At 44.0% G+C, this 25167-nt stretch overlaps 6 protein-coding genes across 6 annotated transcripts; 1 reads left to right on the top strand and 5 right to left on the bottom strand.

The window, feature by feature from the left end:
* Positions 1 to 334: 334 nt before the first annotated feature.
* Positions 335 to 1682, bottom strand: C922_02079 (hypothetical protein; the record flags this gene model as incomplete). Its single annotated transcript, XM_008817678.1, has 2 exons — positions 335 to 556; positions 738 to 1682. 2 exons carry the CDS (start codon positions 1680 to 1682, stop codon positions 335 to 337), a joined length of 1167 nt encoding a protein of 388 aa, XP_008815900.1.
* A 2049-nt stretch (positions 1683 to 3731) lies between these two features.
* Positions 3732 to 4720, bottom strand: C922_02078 (histone H2A; the record flags this gene model as incomplete). Its single annotated transcript, XM_008817677.1, has 3 exons — positions 3732 to 3862; positions 4049 to 4300; positions 4627 to 4720. 3 exons carry the CDS (start codon positions 4718 to 4720, stop codon positions 3732 to 3734), a joined length of 477 nt encoding a protein of 158 aa, XP_008815899.1.
* Positions 4721 to 8017: 3297 nt separating this feature from the next.
* C922_02077 (ATP-dependent RNA helicase ddx6) lies at positions 8018 to 9575 on the bottom strand (the record flags this gene model as incomplete). Its single annotated transcript, XM_008817676.1, has 2 exons — positions 8018 to 8928; positions 9185 to 9575. The coding sequence occupies 2 exons, from the start codon at positions 9573 to 9575 to the stop codon at positions 8018 to 8020; spliced, it is 1302 nt and encodes a 433-aa protein (XP_008815898.1).
* Positions 9576 to 14222: 4647 nt separating this feature from the next.
* Positions 14223 to 15959, bottom strand: C922_02076 (hypothetical protein; the record flags this gene model as incomplete). Its single annotated transcript, XM_008817675.1, has 8 exons — positions 14223 to 14316; positions 14433 to 14499; positions 14637 to 14694; positions 14828 to 14914; positions 15042 to 15103; positions 15292 to 15373; positions 15611 to 15675; positions 15917 to 15959. 8 exons carry the CDS (start codon positions 15957 to 15959, stop codon positions 14223 to 14225), a joined length of 558 nt encoding a protein of 185 aa, XP_008815897.1.
* A 1682-nt stretch (positions 15960 to 17641) lies between these two features.
* Positions 17642 to 18863, top strand: C922_02075 (hypothetical protein; the record flags this gene model as incomplete). The annotated part of the gene is made up of 5 exons (XM_008817674.1): positions 17642 to 17713; positions 17903 to 18015; positions 18205 to 18238; positions 18435 to 18503; positions 18753 to 18863. 5 exons carry the CDS (start codon positions 17642 to 17644, stop codon positions 18861 to 18863), a joined length of 399 nt encoding a protein of 132 aa, XP_008815896.1.
* A 314-nt stretch (positions 18864 to 19177) lies between these two features.
* Positions 19178 to 20575, bottom strand: C922_02074 (hypothetical protein; the record flags this gene model as incomplete). Its single annotated transcript, XM_008817673.1, has 1 exon — positions 19178 to 20575. One exon carries the CDS (start codon positions 20573 to 20575, stop codon positions 19178 to 19180), a length of 1398 nt encoding a protein of 465 aa, XP_008815895.1.
* Between the last annotated feature and the right edge of the window lie 4592 nt (positions 20576 to 25167).

Here is a 25167-nt window from a genome sequence, read left to right as displayed (position 1 = left end):
TTTTCCCTGGGGAGGGTTTTCCTCTTTAGTTCTTCTGGCCCCGTGTAGCGGAGCGCCTCCTCGGTTTCATTGGAAGGGGCTGCATTCCTCCTGTGGATGGGCGACCTCTACGTGCCCGGGTACTGCCGGGATTTTTTCTTTGTCTTTTTTTTCTGTTTTCTTGTTTTTTTGTCATTTTGTTTTTTTGTTTCTTCGTTTCTTTGCTTTTTTGTGTGTATTAATTTGATCGTGCAGCTTGGGCACGCGGCTCCGATTTGCGATTGTCTCTTCCGGAACTACGCCTCTTCCAGCACTACGCCTCTGCTTCCCGTTACTTGCCTCTGCATGCCGCGCATCACGTATTTGTGCTGACGCTCAAGTTGCCGACGTGGTTTAGGTAGACCAGCGAATTCTGAAACTCGTTTGTGTCCAACAGACTATCGTAGATGTTTCTCCAGTTTTGTTTGTAGTTCTCTGGGTCCTTGTCCTCCTTTTTTTTCTTTCTTTTTTTTTTCCCGCGGAGTTTTTCCTTGTGGATGGTGGGGAAGAATCTTATTTTGGGCGCACTGAGTCCGAGCTGGGAGGGGGGTAGCGGTGGTGAGGTGAATGGGTGAGGTGAAGTGATGAGATGGAGTGGTGAAATAGGGTTATCGTTGCAGTGTATAGCCCATGTGGTGTGCGCTCTCTAGAGGCCCCTCAAGAAGCTGCACTCATTTAGCGAAACGGTGAACCACCTCACCGCTTCACCGGTTACTTACCCGCTTGAAGAGCATGGCGTTTTGGACGTAGTTAAAGTTTGGGTTGAGGCCCACCTGCAACTTCCGCTTCTTGTAGTTGTCCTTTATGGCCTGCAGCGTTTTCTGCTTGTAGTCGTCTTCCTGCCACTTCTGCTTAATGATCTCGGAGATCCTCTTCCGCCTCTCCAACGTGAAGGGCTTCCTGCCACTGAGCATTTTGTCGCGAAACTCTTTTGTTTTCCACTTTTGTCTAAGTAAAATTGATTTCCTCCTTTTGGTATTCTCGTCCTGATTAAATATCCTCGTCTTTTCGATGATGCTTTTGCGATAATTTTCGTCTGTCCATTTTAATTTAATTTTGTATGATAACAATTGTTTCGTTTTTTCGGAATGCTTAAATTGATTTTTGCATCTCAAGAGTTTTTTTCGTTCTTCTTGATCCCTCCATCTGAGCTTGGCTAGCTCGGATAGTTTCTTCCGAACCTCCTCATTTTGGACTTTTTTTTTTTTCCTCTTTTGGTGTAGCTGCACGAGAGGAGGGGGGCCCAGTTGGTCTTCTTCCTGCTTCGGCGAGGTGGTGACATCGTTTGCACCATTGGCATGGTTAGCACCTTTGGCATGGCTAGCATCCTTGCTGGTGGGAGCAGCGGCTTGGGGCGCGTTTAAGGGGGTTTCTACACTGTCCCTATGCTCGTACTTCACTATTCGGGTCTCTCCCTTTGGATTGAGCGGTTCATCCTGCCATGGATTCACTGCTGATGTTTTAATGTCGACGCTCTGTCCATCCTGCATGGCACCATCGGTGGACTCGTCAAGCTTCTTCTTCCCCGTCAGGCTGACACCTGCGTTGGTGTCCCCCCCAGTGGCGACATCACCCCTTTTTTGTGAATGGAGCGGGGCGCATTTCGCTCTCTTTCCCTCGCAGTAGTATGCCTCTATATATTTCTTCCGTGCAGCATGTGGCATCGTGTAGGTGGGCAAAGTAACAGAGCAGTCCTTCTTGTTTCCGTACCTTATGCGAAATGTTTTCCTGCTGCGACTTAAGACTCCGTTAAAATGAGTGAGTAAGAAAAATGGGTTTGTAGCCTGCCTTTTAGGGCGAACCCCATGCACAAGCTTGGACGGAAAGTTATAAAGCGTCAGGGCGTAACATACACAGGCGAAGAGGGTCGCGATCGCCCGATGGAACATATTAGCGCTATGCTGGCGTAGGCTTGTTGCTCTTCTTTCTCTTTTCCACCATGTCGTTGCTTAGTTGGCGGTTAAGCAGTGGTTATCGGTAGTTATCGGTAGTCAGCGAGCGATTAAGCGGTCGTAAATGCCGAATCATTACTGCCAAATAACAAACTGATGCTTTCTCACTCGCCCGCTCGCTTGCCCAACTTTGCTTCTCCTTTATTGCTGCGTTACCCAGTCGGCCGTCACAGTGGAGTGGGTTGTTCCTCTTCCATTTCTTCAGCCCCCCTGGAGAGATAAGCAGAGATGGTGAATAGTGTTTTAATGGAGATTGGCTGAAAGGATTTATGTGTACATGGGAATGCGAATGTACAACCACGCATGCTCATATGCATAAGAGAGTTCGTTGCTATTGATAGGGAGGCAGTTCAGCCGCCACTAACGCGACGACATCTGTGCGCAAGGCCAAGGTGCAGAAAGGCGCGACACTGTTTTGCCCCTGCGCCAATTGTGCTATAAAGAGTTTAAAAAAAAAAAAAAAAAACTTCTATAGAAAGGGTAATTTCTGCATTCACTTATTTTTTGGCCCTTTTAAGAGCCACAATGACGTCAGGTAAAATTGCCATAAAAGGCATTGCAGTCTCCATTTCATCACCTCCTCGGGAGGTTGCAGTGGGACCCCTTCGTCGAGTCAAAAAATGTAACGGTAGACGAGGTTACATCGGTCTGCTCATTACGGATTACACAAAGTGGATGCCACGGAAGTTTCCAAATGGTCCGTGTTTTTGCAATGGATGATTCAGCGTTTGTGCGATGGCACTTCTACGTGGCTGATCCCTATGCTAAGTTTGTGCCTACCTGTGTAGAAGCGCAGTGCTGTGGTGTGAACAATGCGAACAGGGCAAACAATACGAACTATGCGAACAGTGGGAACGGTACGAACGGTACGAAGGATGCCAAGCTTCCGCTTGTGCGCATCCCGCGTGAGCAAGTCAAGGCAACGCTGCAACGCGTGTAAAGAACTCAACCCATTTAAGCGCTTTACCTCCCTAGCACGTTGGAGGCAACCCTTTCTTTGAATCGCCCATTTTTGTCTTAAAAAAATGGAAGTCTCACATGCGTCGAGCGAGGAAAGTACACATATAGACATACTTAGGTACCCCCAGGACACGGTAAGAATATGACTTATTTTGTCCATTCATCTCAAAAAATAAGATAAAAAAAAAGAAAAAAAAAGGTGTAAACCCGTTGCAATGCAGTTTCTAAGACAGTCGTGTTCACAACGGGTGTAACGGGTTAACCAAAAAGAGAAAAAAAAAAAAAGAATTTATTTTGTGATGATTTAGGCGTACATTAATGATGTAATTGACGTGGTGTTCTAGCAATTAACGGGTGGTTATAATGATGGGAATATGAGTTATATATGTGTGCGTCGAGGGAGAGGTCACGTTGCGTAAGTTCACTCAAGTATGGGTCGACGCATGGGACCACGCGCGCACACGCGAGGGTCCACAGACTGTGCGTCTGCGGAGCGCAACTGAACGAAGTGCCACGCCCGCTTCTCAAGTGTAACATTGAAAAAGACATTAATGCAAGGTAACACTGGGCAGGAATTAAAAAACGAAAAATATTTAGACTTCCGCATGCACCAATATAACCTGCTACATGTTTGTATAAATGGGGGTATCGGCACGTCTGCTATTGTAACAATGGGTCCACGCGCGTATCGGAACACACACAAATACACACGCGTATGCGAGTGCGTAGGGAGGGGGAGCTGGCCAAACGTCATGGCTGCAAGGACAGTTGTCCGAACAACCGCGTTACATTGTTTCACCCCTAGTTTTTCTTTGGTTTCTTGGCTTGAGTGGGTGGTACTGGCACTTTGTTCATCAAGGCCTTGTGAATGTGTGGAATGACACCACCTCCAGCAATGGTTGCCTTTATAAGTGTATCCAACTCTTCGTCACCTATGGGGAAAAAGTTGGGGATATGGCATCAGTGTCCAGGGTTTCGACGTTGCATGGACGATCATCTCATCATGAACGCAGAGTTTTACAAGTACGTAGTGAAGGCACAAATAAAATGGCTACATACAAGTTGGCTAGTTGCAAAACGCACATGAACATGGCGAAAAAAAAAAAAAAAAAAATTACCTCGAATGGCTAGCTGCAAATGTCTGGGGGTAATTCTCTTCACTTTCAGATCCTTGGTTGCATTTCCTGCTAATTCTAAAACTTCGGCAGTGAGGTACTCCAAAATTGCCGCTGCGTAAACAGCTGCAGTTGATCCAACTCTTCCGTCCGAAGAAATTCTCGTTTTTAGCATTCTGTGGACTCTTCCTACTGGGAATTGTAAACCTGCTCGGGATGCTCGGGACAGTGGTGCCTTCTTGGTTTTACCAGAACCTGGGATCGGGGAGGCGGCGAAGAGTGGCGTGCGTCATGGGTAGATACAGAGTACAACATGCGATGTGGAAGCAGCAGAGGTGATACGAATGAAGGGCGGTGATGGTGGACATGATTCTCCTCGCTTCACATGCGCAGCGCGTTAAAAATGTTGCACATTCGGTTAGGCAAAAAAAAAAAAAAAATTGGGTAAGGCGTATAAAAGAAACGTAAGTAACGTAAGCAACATAAGCTTCGTAAGTAGCGTCAATCATGCGAACGGAATGTCTGGTGCGCGGAAAGGCATACAGTGAGCGGGCCACCTTCAGTGCTAACTCGTTGCTAACCTGTTTTTCCCTTTCCTCCTTTGCCAAGACCAAGGACTTTACCTCCGACTTTTCCTCCTACTTTGCCACCAATCACTTTTCCTGGAACTTCCATATTGATAAATGGATAAAAAATGGAACTTACGTTACGGGGGCCGGTGAATTGTCGACAAATAAATTTGTTCGCGTGGATTTGCTTAAATTCGCGAGTTGCTGAATTGTGAAGAAAAGTTACAATAGCAGTTACGCAGTTTGGCAGTTATATAATTGTATAATTATACTTTTTTTATCTTTACGAATGGCAGTAAAAAAAAAAAATGTTGGCGATTTGCAAAATTTTTGGCAAAACGAAACGAACAAAGCGAACGAAACGAACGGAACGAAATAAAATTAAATCGCCTCAATCCGCTAATTCTGCCAGTGCCCCATTGGCGCATTTCTACCGGCCATTTTTTTTTCTGCATTTCGAACAAAGGCAGAGTGAACGCATGCCGAAATAGGTAAAAAAAAAAAAATAAATTGCACCGCCCGCAACATTTTTTACGTACATCACCATTTGCCCATTTTGCGTCCATGGTGTTATATTTATATAAATATATATGTATATACATACACGTATGCGCAAATTTGCCAAGGGGGAAATATCAACCATTTACCGCCCGATGTGAAAACAAATCAACGCAATATATTCCCCTTTGACTCAAAACATGTTCATGATTTTTCTCAATATAGGCAATCCAGAAAATGCGTGTGAGTAAAACGGGGACGATAATGAGCGTGCCTTTGCCGAGAAAAAGTGAACAAAAAGGTTAAGACATTTTTCTGTTTCGCCCCCTACGCGCGTGTATACACTTTTAAAATTTAGTGAAGCGTGGTACGCGGGGTGTACGCATAACGTAAAGGTTTTCACTCTGGCGATGATGATGATACACCCCAGGGGAATGGATGTACTTCGTATCGTCGCACTCATGACGCATAAACTCCAAAGGAAAACGCCCCAGCTGACATCTCGATCATGTACGTTTTGCTTAAAATGGGCGATATAAATTCCCCGCCTTTTCAATTTTTTTTTTTTTTTCGCAATTCACTGGAGAATAAGACGAAGCAATAAATATGCACACAGTCTATAGTAATGTGTGTCCAGTTGGTTTATTCTTATTTCACAGCATGGCACTGTAAAAATGCGTTTAAATGGGGGATATAAAGATTTCCACTTTGTGTTTTCACCCCCGTTTGGAGGTTTTAGCTTCCCTCGTGCGCGTTCCTCCCTCTTAGAGCCAAGTGAAAAAAATTTGCATACATTGCCACATTGTTATACGCAAGTTCGGCGATTGGTTAAAATAGCAGATGCTTAGAGGAGTGTTTATATTGTTCTTTAGATTTAATCGTCGAAGAGATGGGGAAAAAGAAAGGAAAAATTACGACAGTGACGCCACCCAATTGAAAAGGAAAATATCCAGACGAACGCTTCTCGTGAAATTTACCTTCTTTCCATTTTTATGTGGAACAGTGATGAAAATTTACGCCTTTTTTTTTTTTTTTGCAACACATTTTGTGTGTATACAGACGTATCACTTCTTACGCGCAGCTGTTCGAATGACTATGCCCTTTTATTCCTCCAAAAGGGCGTTTTAAAAATGTTCCACTTCAATCGTAACAATGTACTGGGCTATGCTTTGGTATTCGCCGCCTGGTGGAGGGGTTAAAATGCGAAAAGGGGGAGCATGCTTACAACGCTTTCATAATAATAACAATCATAGTAATAATAAAAATAATAATACGCTCGATACCTTCGCTGAGGCAAGAAGCGCTCATGGAAATGATGACCCCCTTCTTTCGCGCACTCGCCTTGGTGATGTACAAAGGCGGGGGAAAAAAGGAACCATGCCATTCCTCCACAATAGTGGGTGTGTCTTCCATTTTGCTTATGCGATGGAGGCGACGCGAAAGAGAGGTGGGTCAAATTAAACTCAACTGAACGCTAATTTGAGAAGAGTTCAAGCGTATGGGCTAAAATATAGTCAGGTCGAGTAAAGCATATTTTTCTAAGGTGTTCCAGTTATCTCTGTACTTATCTTTAGTAAATTTGTACCCCCCAGAAAAATCCGCATAAAAAGAGGCAGCCCACTGTAACTCCTCCATTGAGGTGTAAAGAAGAAAAAAAAAAAAGGATTTTAGACAATCTTTACCTTAACGGTACATGTGAAACAAGTGCAGGGGTAGCACTCTTTGCACATACGCAGACTCGTGGGGAGAATTATCACCTTTCATCAGTTTTGTAGACCTGTAAAGCCCCTTGTCTGTGATGTGTACCGCTCAAGACAGGTATGTATTCGAAAGGGGCATGTGTTCACACTTTACCGTTTCAAGTAAACCCTCTTAATGTTCACGAAAATGAAGTGATAGAAACATATAGCTGTCTCAATGTGTGGGGTTCCCCCTTTTACAGGGGAAAACAAGCGCGCTGTCATTGGTCCTTAAACTGCAGTTGCGACCTTGATTTGCTTCCACGCACTCTCTCATCACCCGTGCCGAGGTTCACATGTGCATAATTCCTAATTGATCAATTATATTTATTTTCTCGTGTTTAATTTGGTGTAATTATAAAAAAACGTTTTAACAAAAAAAAAAAAAAAAAAATGAACAAATGTGTATATATATATGTGGGCATATATACATATATGTATAATCCGTTGTACATTGTTTCATTATTTTTTAATTAATTTATACTCCAATGTAGACGTCAATGGAATTTAAAAAAAAAAAAGATGGGAAGAATGGAACAGCTGATGGTAGATGCGTGCGCATGATGGGAAGTTCGCTATATCAGATGCGTGGCAGGTGAGCTGGAGGTCGTGGTGGGCGCAGAAGAGGGAAGAATGAAGTAAATGCACGAAAAGGCTTGGCATACATTTACAGGCACGAAAGGATACTAGGGCACATATATATATGCTGATATAAGACTCTGTGGAAGCATGTGTACGAATAGGGGGCGCGCGAGGTACCCGCTGTTGGTGTTTCTGTGCGGGCGCGGCGCACCTTTGCGTGGCGTGCACACCAAATGCAAGGGAATTTACATGGAAACTGCATATCAAATGCATACAACATCCTTGCAGTATGCATACGATATGCACACCGGTTGGTGCAAATATATGTGAGGTTGAATGTGGGTGTGGAAGGGGGGATAAAAAAAGCCTGGTTCGCGCGTGTTTGCAGATTGCAGATTTTTGATTGCAGATTGCTGATTACAGATTGCTGATTACAGATAACTGATTACAGATTGCTGATTTTAGATTGCTGATTTCTGATTGCAGATTGCTTATTTCAGAGTGCAGATTGCAAATTACACATTGCAGTTTGCCCCTTAGCGCCTTCCACCTCCCGTCGCAGGGAGCCACCGGGGGCACGAAAATTAGGTGTAGAGGGAAGGGTCGATTTCGTTCGGAATGGGCTGAATCTCGGTACCGAGCTCCATCTCGATTTTGTACAAATTGAAACGGTCCTCATAGGTAATCAAATTGATGGCCAACCCTAGGTGACCATATCTCCCAGATCGACCAATTCTATGAAGATATGTCTCCGAGTTTTTCGGGAAATCGAAATTTATAACAACATTAACAGACTGTATATCTATACCTCTTGTAAATAAGTCGGAAGAAACTAAACATCTACAAGCTCCATTTCGAAAGTCATGAAATACTCGATTTCGATGCGTTTGGGACATTCTTGCATGTATGTAGAAAGAGCTGTACCCCAATTCGGTGATTTTCTTGGCTAGTAATTCTACTCTAGTTATGCTATTGCAGAAGATAATGGCTTGATTTATTTGAAGCTTGGCAAAAAGTGTATTCAGGCAATGTACCTTTTGTCTTTCCTTTACAAAGGCATAGTATTGGCTAATTCCTTTCAATGTTAGCTCATCCATAAGGTTTATTTCGTGAGCATCTGAGAGGTAGATCTGTCTGAACTCTTTTACCGTCACGGGGAAGGTAGCCGAGTACATCAATATCTGCTTCTCTTTGGGTAAGAATTTCATTAACTCTTCAACGATGGGTTGGAACTCTGGCGATAATAATTTATCTGCTTCATCCATGACCATTATGTGACATCCTGATAGGTTGGCTACATCTTTGTTTGCCAGGTCGAGTATTCTTCCTGGAGTTCCACATAGGATGTGCACGACGTTGTAGAGTCGCATGATGTCTTCTCGGAGTGACGTTCCTCCTGTGGTGACCATGCATTGAATCTTCATGTGCTTCCCGAGTTCCTTGATCATGGCTGAGGTCTGCAGGGCGAGTTCTCTCGTCGGCACCAGGATGAGTCCTGTGAGGGGCACAAAATGAGTAGGCATTTTAGGGGAGTACAATGAGTAGGCATTTTAGGGGAGTACAATGAGTAGGAATTTTAGGGGAGTACAATGAGTAGGCATTTTAGGGGAGTACAATGGGTAGGCATTTGGAGGAGCAAAAAATGAGTAGGAATTTTAGGGGTGCCGCGGTGGTGACGATGCGAAGGGGGCTGAGCTGTCCATTCCGCTATACACCCTCCACAACGGCATGGCGATCACTGCAGAACCTACCTTGGATGAAATTCTTGTGCGTGTTGCATTTCTCCAGGAGAGGAATTGCAAAGGCCGCTGTCTTCCCTGTGCCATTCTTGGCCCGCGCCAGAATGTTCTTGCCGGCCAGCGCCACGGGGATGCTTTCCTCTTGAATGGGGGATGGCTTCTCGTAGCCCTTCTCAAATATGCCCATAAGAAGCTCTCTTTTTAAAAAATAATCTTCAAATTCATTGCCCTTGGTCTTCGTTACATCTTCCGTTCTGTATCGGTGGTCTTTGAGTGGCTCCAGAATTCTCTTCTTCCAGCTTTCGTCAAAAGGGGCATTGTTGTTGTCGTATATTTTGTTTAAGTTGTTTTCATTTGAGTTATTCAAAGCGTTCGGAGTGGCGCAGTTGGTTCTATAGCTCATTTTGCTGCTCGGTGGGGTGGCAGTTGATTGGCGGTTCAGCGTCGGTTCAGTGTCGGTTCTGCGTCGGTTTAATGCCCGTTTAGTCTCAGTTGTTTGTTCGCACAGCGGAGTGATCTGTCGAGTTGTCCTGCAATCTTTTGTTGGTGGGCGACCGCTCCGTACGCTCTTGCGAGAGAGGCCACTTACACACACTTGTAGGTGGTCAAATGGATTAATACACGGACGTGCAGATGCAATTTGTAAATCGAGAGGTAAGAAAGCTAGGCAGTTTTATGTGCTCTCTTTTATTCTCTAGTCGTACTCGGCATGGAACAAAACGAACAGGGATGGAGGATGTTGCGCCCAGGCGAGCAATGGCAATGAAGATGACGAAGCGGATGGTGCAACAGATGAAGGGGTTGCTGGACTGGGGGGGAGGGTAAGATTAAAAAAAAAAAGGAAAAAGAAAAAAAGGGAGGCGCGTCGAAAAAATAAAGCAAAAAATGCGAAGGGGTAAACGCCGCAGGGGAGAAATACCCGAGGGGCAAACCACGCAACGGCACAAAACAGGGAAAAATATGTTTACAGGTTGATTAAACTAAATACACATATAAAGCCCAAACAGATGAAATTTACTGCATAATAAAAACGTACATAATGAGGAAGGGGGGAGGGAAAAAAATGGGTGAAGGGGGAAGCTTAAAGATACGAAAAAAAAAAGCGAAATGCAAAGGTGAAGGGGCGAAAGAAGGCGCAAAAAAAAAAAGCTGAAGTGACGTAACGATGGAACGGCGAAGGAACGAAATGGGATGTACTATTAGGAGATATCATACGATGCGATGAGGTAGGGTAGGGTAAATTTTGTTTATGTGTATGGCCTCTTATGGTCTGGTGAAGGATAAAAGGTTTTCCAAATCTGCTTTTTTTTTTCTTTTTTCTTTAAATGACTCTGTTAGTATTATTCAAATAAAAAAAATAAGAAACGAAATGATCTTTAAACCTATGGGGTAAAAAAAAAGGAAAAAGGGAATTAAATAAGTAAAATGAAAGAATAAAAAATGAGGGGGTGAAAAAAAGGGAATGAAAAAAAAAATGTACCAAGTAGCTCGCACTACATCCGCATGTAGATATGAACGAGCATATTACGCACCACATGGGTGTACATTCATATGACCACGTATATATAGGCATATACATGAGCGTGTATATAGAGGCATATATAGGTACGTATGTGTGCCCTCTCGTCCGTGCCCTTTGGCGATCTACTCCTGTACGTACACATGCAGACCTACGAGCGTAGATACATGGGACGCACTTAAGCTGCGTAAAAAAAAAGGCACAACGGAAGCCTTAAACTAGTTTAGTACACAAAAACATACATTTGTTCAAAAGCGTAGATATGAAAAACGGTGTCGCATGAGTGTAACCCTCATGCAGCATTCACATGTGCGAAAAGCATTCCCCTGTTAGGGACTTTTTACAGGTGCGTTACATACACATTTCAGTCACGGGTATCCTCGGGGGCACGTTTTCTTTATAGCGACAATCGGAACGATGTGAGTCAAATGATGAAACAAGCATGAAACGAAAGGGCTTTATGAGTCTACTGCACATGTGTGTATTTTTATGTTTATGTGTATGTATATCTCCGTGTGTGTAGTGTATCGAATGGTTTGTATCGAGCTGTAATTATGCATGGGTAAGAAAAATGGAGAAAAAGAGAACCCCTTACAATCGGCTAAATACTGGTGCTCATAATAGGATTAATCTCAAGCCACGTAGGTGGAATTGTCAAAGCATATATTTGCACAAGGGTGAAGAGCTCAGCCTAAGGAGAACTTCGTAAACGTACACATAAGGTGGGGTGATGATTTGACTTGTCACGTCGATACGCATGGGGTTCGGCTCGGGGGGCAACGCTAAGGGGTTCGCACATAGGGAGATGTATGGGCAAGTGAGTGTTCATACGAATGGGTGTATTTTTTAAGAGCGGGGAGTAAACGTCGATCTGGAGCCGTTGGAGAGTTGCACTAAACAATTTCACTAAAGAGTCTCACTGAACAGTCCCACTGAACAGTCCCACTAAACAGTTGCAGAGAGTGCGTAAAACGGAGAACGACGCAGGGGGCAGTCCGTGCAGAGTAGCCAACTGCGCATGCATGGGTTGTCCAACTATCCGCGCACGTCTATACATATAACATAAATGCGCATATGCTAAAACACACCGTTGTAAAAAAGAAAGGGGGGTCATAGGACGGAATACATGCGCGTGCACAGACGAGTATTACATAGGATGGAAGGTACCTACGTGCGAACAGGTGAGACAATGTGCAAGGGGGGACGGTGTCGTTCTCTCTACGCCCCCAAAAGGAGTAGATAAAGAGGCACGTGTGGAAAGGCGACGTACGTAAAGAGGAGAAATCTCACATTATAGGCAAAGAGCGAGTGCGTTGGAAAAGTACAACGTAACGAGCGATGAGCAGAGTGCACAGGGAGGTGGGGTCCCACAGGGATGAAGTGGAAAGGGCTTACCTTCAGATATGATCACTGGGCCTCTTACTACACAGGTTAAACGCTTTTACAAGAAATTACTTATTTATAATTATCATGTGGAAAAAGGAAAAAAAAAAGAAAGCAAAACGAAGCACAGAAAAGCAAAGCGAAGTGAAGCAAAAAGTAGTTACATAACACGCTAACAATTTTCAAAAAATTTTAATTTATGTGTAAGTATAAATAACGCAATAAGAAATAAAAAAAAAAAAGAATAACTTCCTTAGCATGAATTATATCAACTGGGCCTTCCAAAAAAAAAAAAAAAACCAAGGGTGTTGGAATAGGCCGTACATATATATATGTATATAGATGGGGCACCACATGGCATATGCAGATGCAATGCCGCGCTCATCCAAGTGAGCATGACGACACATGTCAGAGCAGAGGAGTATAACTCCTAATACTCTGGATGTGGCGTGAAGAAAAAAAAAAAAAAATTCAAAAATGAGCGATTTCTTTCCACCTTTGTGCCCCTTTAAAAGATCTTTCCGAATGATGTATGCCCGCGAATACAGGTGTAACGTTATAGGGCAATAGGTTCGCTGGAAAAAAAACTGAAGCGGGGACGTGGATACGTACGTGTATATAGGTACGTATATACAGGGGCAGATAAACATGTATATACTCCCAGCGCATGTACGTACAAGTGGGCCCTCCTGTTGCTATGCTCAACTTTCCACGTCGGGGGGTGCCTCGTGAAAGAAGGATTATTTTGAAATGAGGATAACCTCATCGCGCCAATCCACTGGTGGGGCCCCCTCAAACTGGTGTATTATACAGGAATATATTTGACCACCGCTCATGCGAGCATCTGTGTATGTATGTACGTACATTGGGGGAGGGCGCACCATCTGCGGGAAGATGCTCAGCTCAGGTGGTCTTTCCGTTTGGCCACGCCTCGAAAGGGGGGAAGGCGTCTGTCCGTAGTGGATGGATCCCCCCATACATACCTACATACATATATATACATGTATATATAGTTTCTCCCCCCCTCTTGTTAATACCATAACGAAGTTGCGCCACTGCCGACGGCGCAGCGTGGCCAATGTAAGACCGCCCAAACGGGTTGACCTTGTCTAGAGTGCTGAAACATGAGCATCGATGACACTTATAGGGTTTGCCAGAAGGAAGTTCACCCTGATTGAAGGAACGTGTGATGCGAAGAAGTGGGCTCTGAGATAAATGAACATTTTTTAAAACAATTGCTAGAAAAAGGCTACGTTTGTCTTTATAAGCCAATTCGTCAATCTGTTTTTTTTTTTTTTTTTCCTTCATCCTAAGTGGCACTTTAAAAAAGGTTACTCCAAATGAGGCGAAAAAAAAAGAAAAAAAAAAAGAGACAGCTAAAAATTCCCAACAAGTGCGTTTATTATGCCGTATGTGGTCCCCCGTTCACTGAAAGGAGAAGTTACCTGTTGTACACAGCACGAAGCAGCTGGAAAGCAGAGGCAAAAAGGCAAAGTGACAGAGCTCTAAGTGGTAATAACTCGGTCGCATGTGTCATCCGTCGTGTCAACCCCCCTTACATAAGCGTACCACGGGTATACCCTGAGTGGAGTGCCTCACACAGTAGCCACTGATTGGACGATGTTTGGAGGAATTCGCTTTTGCATGGGGGTATACCTTTCTGAGCGTCCTCTTCAGGTGTGCTCGGAAGAGGGGTAATGAAGAATTCGATTGAGAAATAAAAAAAAAAAAAAAAAAAAAGATACATTTTGACAAACGGCATAAATAATCATGCGCTAAATATTGTGGTGAGTTCCCAACGGTTGCCACCGACTCATGGTGTGCTAGTAAGCTAACCGTTTGGTTCCCCCCCCGTTTCGCCATTGACCCCGCGCTTCCCACCTGGGTCGTCGTAGCAAAAAAAAAAAACATAATAGCAAACAGTAACTGTATTAGCGGTATGAATAAAGGCCATGTTTTTCCCAGTGCGCTGCTATGTTGTACGGGCTGGTGAGCTCCCACCGTGGCACCCGCACATGCGTCGACTTGGCGCCACTCCCGTGGGTTAGGAAGATAAACAGGCCTGCATTGGCGTCTGTCCAGTTGGAGAACTGATTGGTGAGGTGTGATATCCCATCGTTTGGCACGTCGGTCCCACTTTGTACCCCGTTAGGCCTTCTTATTATCGCAAAGCTTGAAAATCTTGCCGTGATCTGAAATGAACTGCTTCAACATAGCGTCTGCGTAACTCTGGACGAGGTAGCTGCAAGGAATGAGGGAACAGTCATAAGCATCGGGTATGTACGCTTGGGTAATGAAGCATAAGTGAACACTTCGACGTTTCCATGGTGCGACGTGAGGGGAATGCATGCAACTTACCCATCTTCCTTGAACAATTTGCGAAGCTCAAACAATGTGCTGTGTTTTTGTTTATTCATCTTGTAGGCTGCAGAGTGGGGAGAAGAAGGCAGGATATATATTTTTTTTTTTTTTTTTCTTTGTAAATAATTTCGCCTGCTATTTCTACGTGAACCGTTCAAGCGTCCTTTCAACTCGTGGTGGTTCCACTTTTTGGTAGCTGACTTAATCGGAGGGCGCTCTTTTGGATGTCCAGCTCGAAGAACAGCTTCACAACTCCGCCCTGGGGGGAAACAAAAAAAGGGGAAAAAAAGGAGGCGCTTTTTTAGCAGCTGAGAAGGAACACAGACGCGCATTTTGTGCTACGTATTTTATGTTACGTGTTTTTTTTTTTTTTTTTCTTTTGTCATCCCCACATTGTTTGTCCTCAAAATCAAGAAGATGTCTTCGAAAAACAAGTACTCCCAGAAGAAGAGTGTTCCCGAAACGATGAAGAAGGCGATCTGTAATTTGCACAAAGGGGGGGAAGGAGTGTGTACAAATGGCCACGTCGATTTGTGTGTATCGGAGGAAGACAAAAGACACAGGTGGGAAATCTTACGATGTTGTCCCATTGCGAGTGGTACTTACCAACAGGTTGATCATAAGCATTGGTTCCTTTTTGTACTGCACGAAGATGGTGCAGTAGGACCCTGGAGAGAGAGGGATTATGAGGAGGGATGAAAAACAAGGAAATCAGTTTGGATTGGTGAAGAAACCAACTTAGACGCGCCAGCCCCTGTATGAGGAGAAGAGCGATAGGGAATAATCCAAACAAATGTTCACATAAACATAAGTGAAACACGCGAAGTTGGAATAAACAGATTGATTCTTCTAGTACCAATCGATATGAGCAGCAAACTTAGGAAAATTCGAATGTTAGAGTATTTGATATTTTCTGAGAAATTCTGGTCCCTTATTTTCTTGGAGGGGGAAAAGGACAAATAGCGAGGTGAATATAAATGGGTATTGATTGACATAGGGTATACAAATGGATCTGTTGGTACGTGGGGAAGAAGGAGACGCCAAAAAGTGATCCGTTGCATCCCCTCTACCACCCACATTTTACGACAAGGACACTTCGCTATACACACTGTAAAGAGGCGCTCAATTGATGGTCATATATTTGCACTTTTTTGGTAATAACTTTTCGCTCATACTTCGCTTATGTAATCCTGGGCAACTTTTTTCAACTCTTGTTCACTGTACAGGTTGCTAACGACGTCTGTAGGGGGGGCGAGGGAAACCGTGTCTGGTGGGTAATGCGGAGACAGGGAGAGTTACGCGATGCTCTGTCCTAGCTTAGGCGTTCGTTCATCACGCGAATTCGGCAAGCTGCTTTGTTAACTTTATTTTAATGTATTCTTCTGTATTGTGCTGTTCTATAGTGTATTTTTTTTTTCTTTTTCCTTGAAGGAGCCCGTCCAATGCCAAGCTCTGGCCATCGCTCCAAGATAGCTGCTTACATATGCTACCCTCATTATCATCTTCCACTTTATTTGTCGGCATTTTTTTCCTGTTTATAAAAAACGCTCCACTTGTTGTAAGGTAATCCCACGTTGAGGCGGAGGGAAGAAATGGGCTAAGAAGTTCGCGGAACGTCAGGAAGGGGTGGTCATGATTCTCAGGCAAAAAAAAGAGAAAAAAGAAGAAAAAATAAGAAAAAAACGGAAAAAAAAAAGAAGAAAGGGGACACTTTCCTGCGTCGTAATGAAACGTACAATGGGATGAGCATGCTAGCAAGTCCACGTTAGGGTGGGACATGCTCACCAAGTAATGCCGTACAGGTAGAATGATAAAAATGCAATTATGAAGAATAATATTCAGGTGAAATTCGCCCCAATTGGTTTTCCACAGTGAATGACAAAGGTACGCACCATGCACGAAGCGTTACGCGTAGGCAGGCGTATCTTTTAGTTACCCCTTTCGGAATGGCACGGCGAAGAAGAAGAAAAAAAAAAAAGGATAAAATAAAACAAGATAAAATAAAATACTATGCATGCATATATAAGTACATACTTACTAAACTGCAGCACGAGTGACTAACCACACGTCATCGCCGGACCAATTGTACATTTACCGCGGTATGTGGTTCACTCTGCCGATGCGCTACATGAGAGTTTAGGCTTGAATAGTAGATACGCCAAAGGAGCAGATCACACGTGAAACCAGTTCGTCTGCGCCAAAGAGAGGCAATCGCAGTACCCGCAAACCTTACTAAAAGTGAAGTCGCGTGGCTTCTCGAGGGGCACGGCTAGAGATTACGGAGACTTCGAGCGCTAAGCGGGGTCAAGCAGGGCTAGGAATCATAGGACGTCAAAAGAACCCATTAGGGCCTCCACAAATTGGTCAACCTGCTGACCATTCGGACAACCCACTAAACAATCTTTCCTTCGTCGAGGCAGAAAGGCACGCGAAGAGGGGCAAAACACGAGTACAAAAAGGGGAAACATACGAGCACCAACGAGAGGAAGCAGGCATATAAAGGCGCATAGGGGCGTAAAAAGAAGCGTGTTGTGGCGCGAAAGAGCACAAAGGAGTACAACTTGTGCTAGCCACTTCTAACAAGCACAAACGAGTGCACCTGTAGAACCTGTGCAATGCTACAAGCGCTAGAGCAACTGCGGGACAATGTTCGGCGGGAAGCTGTACTCCTTGACCAGCTTGTGTGTAAGGAAAATGTACCAGAAGAGCGTGCACGCTTTTCTTCACTTGTATTATTTTTTTTACATCGTTGACCAGCGCATGCGGAAAAAAAACAAGCGGAACAGAAAAAAGAAAAAAGAGAGAAATGTCTTGACGTTTGGGAAGAAGGAGCAAAACGGCGCACCCAAGGCCGAGTGAATAAGGGGCGAAAAAGGGGTACACAGAAAAGCGCACAGTGGATCGCAAGAGGGAGTGAAAAGGCGGAGTGAACAAAACGTGTCCCAGCGCATCCATCGCATCCATTGCCTCTCATCGTATCTCATCGCGTCACACCGCTCACCGTTGCCGACCGAGCGAACGCTTCCCCCTTTTGCAGAGATGACACACGTGCGCGAGTTTAGGTGAACGTACACATGTGTGCATCCCTATATGCGTAAATTTCTTCGCGCGCTTCCTGGTCACATGAGCATGAGAGTATCCATGAACACAGGGCCTTTCAGCCGACAGTGATCACTTCATTTGTTCCGTTTCTGTACCTCGAGAAAATGAATGTCGACATAGCTTTCGACGGGAATGAGTACACACACAGTGGGTACTCGAAGAATTCCCTCATAGAGGTAGGCCGCAGGACGTGGACGCGCGCGTGCTAACGGGAGTACGAGCCTTTGCGCGCAGCGAGTAGTCTGCGCGTAGCCGCTGAGTAGTCGCTGTGTAATCGCCATGTAATCGCCCTTTACGTTGCCCCCATTTATGCATACAACCCATTCGCATGTCACATTTGTCCCCTTCCCCCAAAAAAAACGCAGGACAAAAATTACACCCTGGAGTATGAGAAGTACGTACATTTTGCCTTCTTTACTTGTTACTACATTTCGCATATAAAGGGGGCAAAATGCACCGACACGGAAGTGTTAGCCTGGTAAGGAGAGATAGCTGTGGGCCTGCGACGGAGCAACGTCGTTCGTGCGCGTCATTCTGAAGCTGATCCGTTTTGCTCATGCATTCGGGCCGCTCTGCAGCCGCGCTGCAGGAACTGTGCAGCCACTTCCCACCGCCGCTTCTCCACTTCACCACGTCACCCATTTGATCCTCTTAATCTTCTTTATAGGTATTTAAAAAAGTTCCAGCACGTGATCATTAATGTAAGGAGCACGAGGGATATGCACGTGTACATGTACACATGCCTGGGCCCAAGTGCAGGGGTGAATCGCCATGCGTGCCTATCGCCCCCCGACGTTCACGCGAAGTGGGCACAGAAAGCGAGTACACACAATGGAAGAGACATATGCACACACGGATAGGTGCATATCTTTCATTTTTTTTTCTTCTTTTTTTTAGTCCACAAAAAAGGTAAAAAGAACATATTTTAATTTAATAAACAATCTGATTCAGGATAAGTGTGTGAAGGTACGAAATGAAGAGACAAACACAAAAAAAAAAAAAAAAAAAAAAAACTCGCCTTATGCTTAGTTTCGGAAGTTACAATATTGTTGCTTTGTGTATTTGTGCACATATATATGTCAGTGTGCACGTGTGGAGAAGCGTCAAAAATTTTTTCCCTGTGGGCTCTTGCCAGCCTGAAGCTGTACAGCCACCTACTGCTGGACAAGCACATCCGTACTCTGCCGGTGTACACTTTTTTTTTCCCCTCTTTAGGCTAAGCTAGAAAACAATAAGAGATATTTGACCCACAATGAGCACTTCATTTTGTGGGCGTGGAAGCGGCGAGCTCTCAAATTCGACCGAGATCAGTTCAACAAATTTTAGGCACAGATGAGGGGTGACCCGTCAGGACAGTTGAGTTGGGCACGGCATTCGTCCGTCTTCCGCATTCTTCGTTTCGCCGCTTAACCAATCGTTCTTCCGATTTTTTATTCCCTTGCGTCGAATAAAATTATCACCATTTTTTTGGTAACGTTTTTTTTTTTTCTCTCTCACTCAACTCCGATTTTGAAAGGGCATATAGTTCGATGCTATGACAGCGTGACTTCTTGACTACTTCGCAGTGATGCTACTGCTACGGCTTCTACTACTGCTGCTATTGCTGCTCCTCTGCTCCATTCCAAGTTACCTACCTCCCATCAATCGAACATGGTGGACGAATTCACAAACTTGATGCCCTTCTTCTTCAAGTCATCCTTATCTTCCTCCCGCCCGAACAAGTATGCCGTTGCGTCCTCCACAATGTAGGTGTCGAACCCGAGATTAAAAAACGACAAAGCAGTTTCCTTTACGCAATACTCGAATATGAACCCGGAGATGTAAACAGATTTTATGCTCACTCCTTTGAGCAGTTTTAAAATCTTCTCGTTGATCTCCCTGTTTTCGAAAATAGTGTGACTGTCGTGGTTCTCTGTGTCGGCCTTCTTAATTACAATGTCGTTAAGGTGCCTAATAAGATTCGAGTTGATCTTGCACCCCGGGGTTTTCCGCACACAGTGAACTGGCCATACATCGATCGATTCGTTCAGAAAGTTTAGCTTGCTGTACTCCTTTATGTCACTAACGGAATTGACATTCTTGTAGATGTATCTCGTCGATTTGATATTGGCTAGGTTCTTCATCACATCAGTCAGGTTGGAAATTTTATTTTTTTCTAGAAAGGCAGATTGGAGGAGGTCCGCCTGTAGGGGACGCTTGATCCCTCCATCACCATCGTCAGCATGGTCATCTCCATGATCATCGCCAAAAACACCTTCGTCCCCATGATCACCGCCAAGCACACCTTCGGCTTCTTCTTCATATCCTGCTAACCTATTGACTTGGGCGTGGGTCGATACTTGGGGTACCGAATGCCCATTCATCTTCACGCTACTCTTTTTGATGCCTCTATTTTTGTTTATCTTCTCAAACACAATTCTGTGTGTTTCTGCAAAGGAAATATGATACTGCGGATGGTAGTCAACAGACAATATGTTCAGAGCAAAATTTGCAATTCCCCCGTTGGTCCTTTCATCGGTTCCGTTTAGTAATGCTACGTTGTTTGCTTCCGGCGTGGGGCGACTTCCATTCGGGTGGTGATTATACACGTGCGCGTCGCTTCCTGCGGTGTCTTCGCCCATGAGCGAGAACCCCCTGTGAGGGTCATTGGACATGCCCTCCACACCGTTCACTGTGCCCTGTGCAGGTTGCTTCTGCAATCCGTTGCAGACGTTTGGGGAGCTCAATCCAGTGGGGCAATTTGTCATCATCCTGTCGTCCCATGGAAAGAGAAGAATGTCTCCTTCCTTCTGCTCATCATCAATATCATTGCTGCACTGGTGATACTGGACGATATTCTCCTTTAGCAACTTATCCGGCTGGTACTGCATCATTTGTTTGCAGTTGCCTAATTTGATTAGGTCCTTTTCTGTGCAGTTGTGTATCCTTAGTCTTATGGCGTTAATTTTGTTCAGTGCGTTTAAGTAATCATCTCGGGAGTTAAACGACCCTCCGGGGAGGAAGTCGTTTTGGGCGTCTACTATGACGAAGCACTTCATTTTGTATATGCGGCGGAATGGAGAGGGTATAGCTAGGTAGAATGCGCAAAGTACTGCATCCATTGGGTTAAGGCGGCACCCTTCGGCAGAGTATGGGCGATGTAATTGGAGTCATGCAGACGGGGTGGTGGTGGATGCCGTTCAGGGCAGCGTTGTGTAAGGTATACATATACAAGAGGATATAAAAAAAAGAAAAATATATAAATGTATCTAAGCATATACTTTTTTTTTTGGTGCTATTCGATTGCCCTGCTCTGCTGCTTTGCATTGTGTTAACACTTGAAAGGCTACTTTGGGGGATGTTCACAGGGGTATATTTTTTCTTCGCGCAGGGAGAGGGGATGGTATTATACATATATATATATGCATATCCTGCGAGGGTCGGAACGTGTTCGAATTGTGAACTGCCAATGTGGAAAGATATACAACTTTCTCTACCTCTTCTATATGCCTGTAGGGGTGCTCTACGTGTTTTTTTTTTTTTCTCTCACCTCCTTTGGCCCCCTATTTTTTTGATCACTTTTGCCTTAGTTTGTCCCACTTTGCCTTTCTTCGTTTTTTTTTTTTGTTCTTCTCCACAACCCCCTCAGCGTTTCGCTTCCCACCTGCGCAAACAAAGAAACAGTATTGACTTTTGAGTTATTCTTCCCCCCTATTTTTCTTTAAGAGTTACCATTTTTTGATAACACTACGGGTGTAACTTGGCGCTCATTTTTTCAATAGCTGTGAAGCGGACGGAAGAGGATGACATTTTGTATTACTGCCCCGTGTGTTCACGTTTTTATTCACATACATGTTTGACTGTTGTTCCCTTATTTTCACGTTTACCCTATTTTTCCCATTTTTTCTGCACACGGGTTGTTGTAGGTTTATGCGCAAAAGTGAGGAGGGGAAAAAAAAAAACGTTGGCCGATTTTATTTCCACACGCGTGAGTAATGTACACGTTCCACATGGCCAACCGAACCTATGGACGTCAGCGAGGTTAGCAGTTATATATGTATGAATATAGAATATATGCAAATGTACCAAGGGGTGTGTGGAAAACGCATGGATGCTTGCCAAGTGGGGGGGAAGAGTATGTGTTCGTTTTATGTGATACATGCTTGGCGCGCTCCATGTATTGGAAGAACAAGGGAAAAAAAAATAAAAAAAAAAAAAAAAATGAGCATTCGTGCGGTAGAGGGTTTGTGAAAGTGGGCATTGCAACGGTTTATTTATTTTTTCTTTTTTTCTTCCGTTCAAATTTCACCATTCTCTGTCCCTATTTTCCTTTTTCTGTTTTCCATTTTCTCTCCCTTTTTATTCCGCGCAACGAACGCGTCAAGCAAATTTCCCCCCAAAAATTGATTGCTGCCGGACACAGCTTTTTTTTTACACCCACCCCAGTGAATGGTGGAAATTAAAACGTCCCAAAGGTGTTTACAAAGCAGCCCTCTCTTACAAATGGCGTAGCTTCCTCCACGCTATGTAATCAATTTTATTGTTCCTTGCAACGTAGCATGCTCTGGTTGTTTTTCCTTTTCTTTTTCTTCTTTTGAAAATGGGGAGATTGGCCCGTCCGAAGAAGGTTTCATTTTAACGTGACTCGTGAACTGCATAGCAACTCTGCTGATGCGTTCTCTGATGTTAGCCGATTGCACGTGTCAATGTTTGTCCGTGTGTAGGGGATAGTTGTGCCCGGCATGTGAACTAATTAGGCACACTCAGCCCAGAAACGTTAGAAAAAACTTCATCGCAATTTAAAGTTTCCACATGGTGAAATACTCCCAATGTTCTTTTTACCGAACCATTGTTAAGTGTGTCTCCCACCCACTCGAGAAGGAATATACTTTACAAAATAGAGAAGCATGCGCGGTGGATTTAGTATACATGTCCCTTTAACAAAAAAAAAAAGGATGTAGAAAATTCCCACTACGGTGGTGTACACTCCATGTAGAGATATTAATGGGTCTTGCCTTTACTCAGGTGTGGCCCCCCCTTTCTGTTGGTACATCTCCCAGGGCAAAAAAAAAAAAAAAAAAAAGCGTCACCTTCTACCATTATGACATTTTTAAGTGTGGACCGAAAAGTATCTCTCGTTATATGTGACAAATGGCTTGCAACTTTTCCATTCTGCCTGCACACTGTGTGAAAAGACCCATGCAACTGCTAAACCGTTTCAGATCAGTTAAGGCAAATTATCCTATTTTCATGTACACATAATGTACCTTTTCTATCTTCTTAATGTGTTGAGATGTATGTGGCTCATCTTATTATGCTCTTATCTTTCATTTGTTTCTCCCCCCCTCCGTGCGAGTTCATTTTTTTTTTTTTTTTGTTATCCCCGGGCGGATGTCCAAACCAAATCGTGTGCATAACTTCAAGACGGTTTTGAGAGTGTGTATGGCCAGTATTCCAGGTGTATGTTACGCCGATCCATTAAATTCGAGAGGAGAGTGAAGCTATCGTGATCGCTTGACGGACGCGCTTGCGTATTGTGAGCAGCGAACCAGTACACTGAGATGACAGTTTGCACCTCTCGCCATGTTTTTGAAAGGCTTTCACTTATGCCTCCCCAGAGATGGACATATATTTATGTACGCGCCACTTAAACGTGGATAAAATTTGTGCAAAAGAAGAGAAGAAAACACTGTAGAATAATCTTAGTGATCGGGCGTAAACTACATCGGCAGAGATGCTGCCATCAATCGAATGGCAAAATCGGCCAATTCTGCTGACGCCTGGTTCGCAGGGAAAGTACGCGGGGAAACTACGCAGGGAAACTACGCAGGTATGTGTTTATATAACTATTCATTTTGGTAACGGCCAAATGGTGTGCCCTCCCTTTGCTGTGAATCAGGCAACTTCTTGGCAAGAGGCTCTTGCGGAAACCCCTTCCAGCTACACCATGAATACACGCATGCGTGAAAAAACGCAAATGGAAAAATGACATACAATATTCGTTTGACTGAGAAGCGTACGTACACCTTTTTATCTACGCGTCGTGTCAAGGGGGCGACACCCAATAAGGGGTTATTTTTTTTTTCTTCTCCCAATAAAAGGGGTGGCAGATATAATTCATGCGAGTACTAACAGGTGAAGTTCGCATGCTTCCCCACATGGTGTGCCTCCACTTGTGCTGTTTGAGCAGCCATTGGATGTATACACAAAGGGGAGATATTGACGTGCCACTGCTTATGAGCAGCACGGTAAAGGTGTGAACAAAGAACATGTACCCCCATGTGTGCGAGGACAAGGCGTGGAAATAATATTCGGAGCAGGACTAATGTGACCCTGTGCTGTTATCACCCATTTGGATCAGAGGTTCTTCACTTCTTTGAAGGAAAACCCCATGGTACTTTTTTCACTCCAAAAGAGAGCATTCTTTGTAGGCATGAGAACGCACATATGTTGTGCCATAACATAGCTCACCTACCTTTAATCTCTTTGCACCGTTTACAGTTATCTTCGCGGAGGTGTAACTCTACCTATCGCGAATCCTTTGCGAACATATGTGTAACCGCCTAACCGCTTACCTGCTTGTCCATTTGGGAATGCTTCGCACAAAAGGGAGGTTCGCACGAGACAAGAAAAGGGCTAAGCTTCTGCCTGCACAGTGGGATTCCTACATCCCCCCAAAGTGGAGACTAAAAGGCACACCAAAGCTTATCACGTGATAATTGAACACGCAATTCTATTCACCCGATAAGCGATGTTTATAAATAAATCCGTTTGTCATCGTTTTCATTTGTACTAACATTTACATGTGCTCATGAGCGTAAATGGCATGCCTGGTGCAGGGGGTAGATGGGGTGGAAAAAGGCATATTGCGAAGTAGCACTCCAGAGCGTAAGACCTGGTTTAACCATAACATGGTCACCCATGTGTGACATAAAATTGATATTCCCTTCGTAATGAAAACAACCCCTAATCTACATGCCAGACATTTTTTTCAAATGTCGTTAGATCATTTTTATGTATAGCACCGTTACCTTGAGCGGGGCATAAAAGAAAAAAAAAGAAAGTTAGGCGATAAAGTTAAAAGTTAAAGAAGAAACAGCGCTGCTAAATTTTGACACGTTCGGTGAGCAGCATTTTCCCCCTTTTGACACAATAAGATCTGGAACTTTTTGTGACCCCGATTTTTTTTCTTTTTTTTTCATTGAACGACAAGCCGTGTGCATACAGGTAACGCCAGGAAAGGATTTCATTTGCATCATTATGGTTAATCAATTTGGGAAGTCAACTTTTTTTTTCTCAATTTTGATATTGTGACTATTAATGTTACTATTTGGAAAAAAACATCTCGAAGTATGATCTTTGCCTTTTCGCTCTTTTGCAAAGTGGAGAAAAACACTTCTTCTAAAGTGCACTCGACAATGGAAATTGAAAGCACCTATACGAGAAACGACCTCAGTGTGCGCAATTCGGTGTGCATCTTATAAACGTTAATAAGGTTTTTTTTTGGGAGGTTAAAAATGGACATTTGCATATGGACACGTCGAAAAGGTAGAAGTGCATCTTGTGCGTAAAAATGCGGAAACTAACTTTGCCACTTGGACGCTCTGCCATTGAACAGATTGAAAACTCTCCTTCATCTCCATTCTCTCAT

This window comes from Plasmodium inui (assembly GCF_000524495.1).
Source record: "Plasmodium inui San Antonio 1 unplaced genomic scaffold supercont1.7, whole genome shotgun sequence".
In the NCBI taxonomy this organism is placed as follows: domain Eukaryota; phylum Apicomplexa; class Aconoidasida; order Haemosporida; family Plasmodiidae; genus Plasmodium; species Plasmodium inui.
Note: the sequence above shows the minus strand (reverse complement) of the source record. Positions and strands in the feature narration are given on the sequence as shown.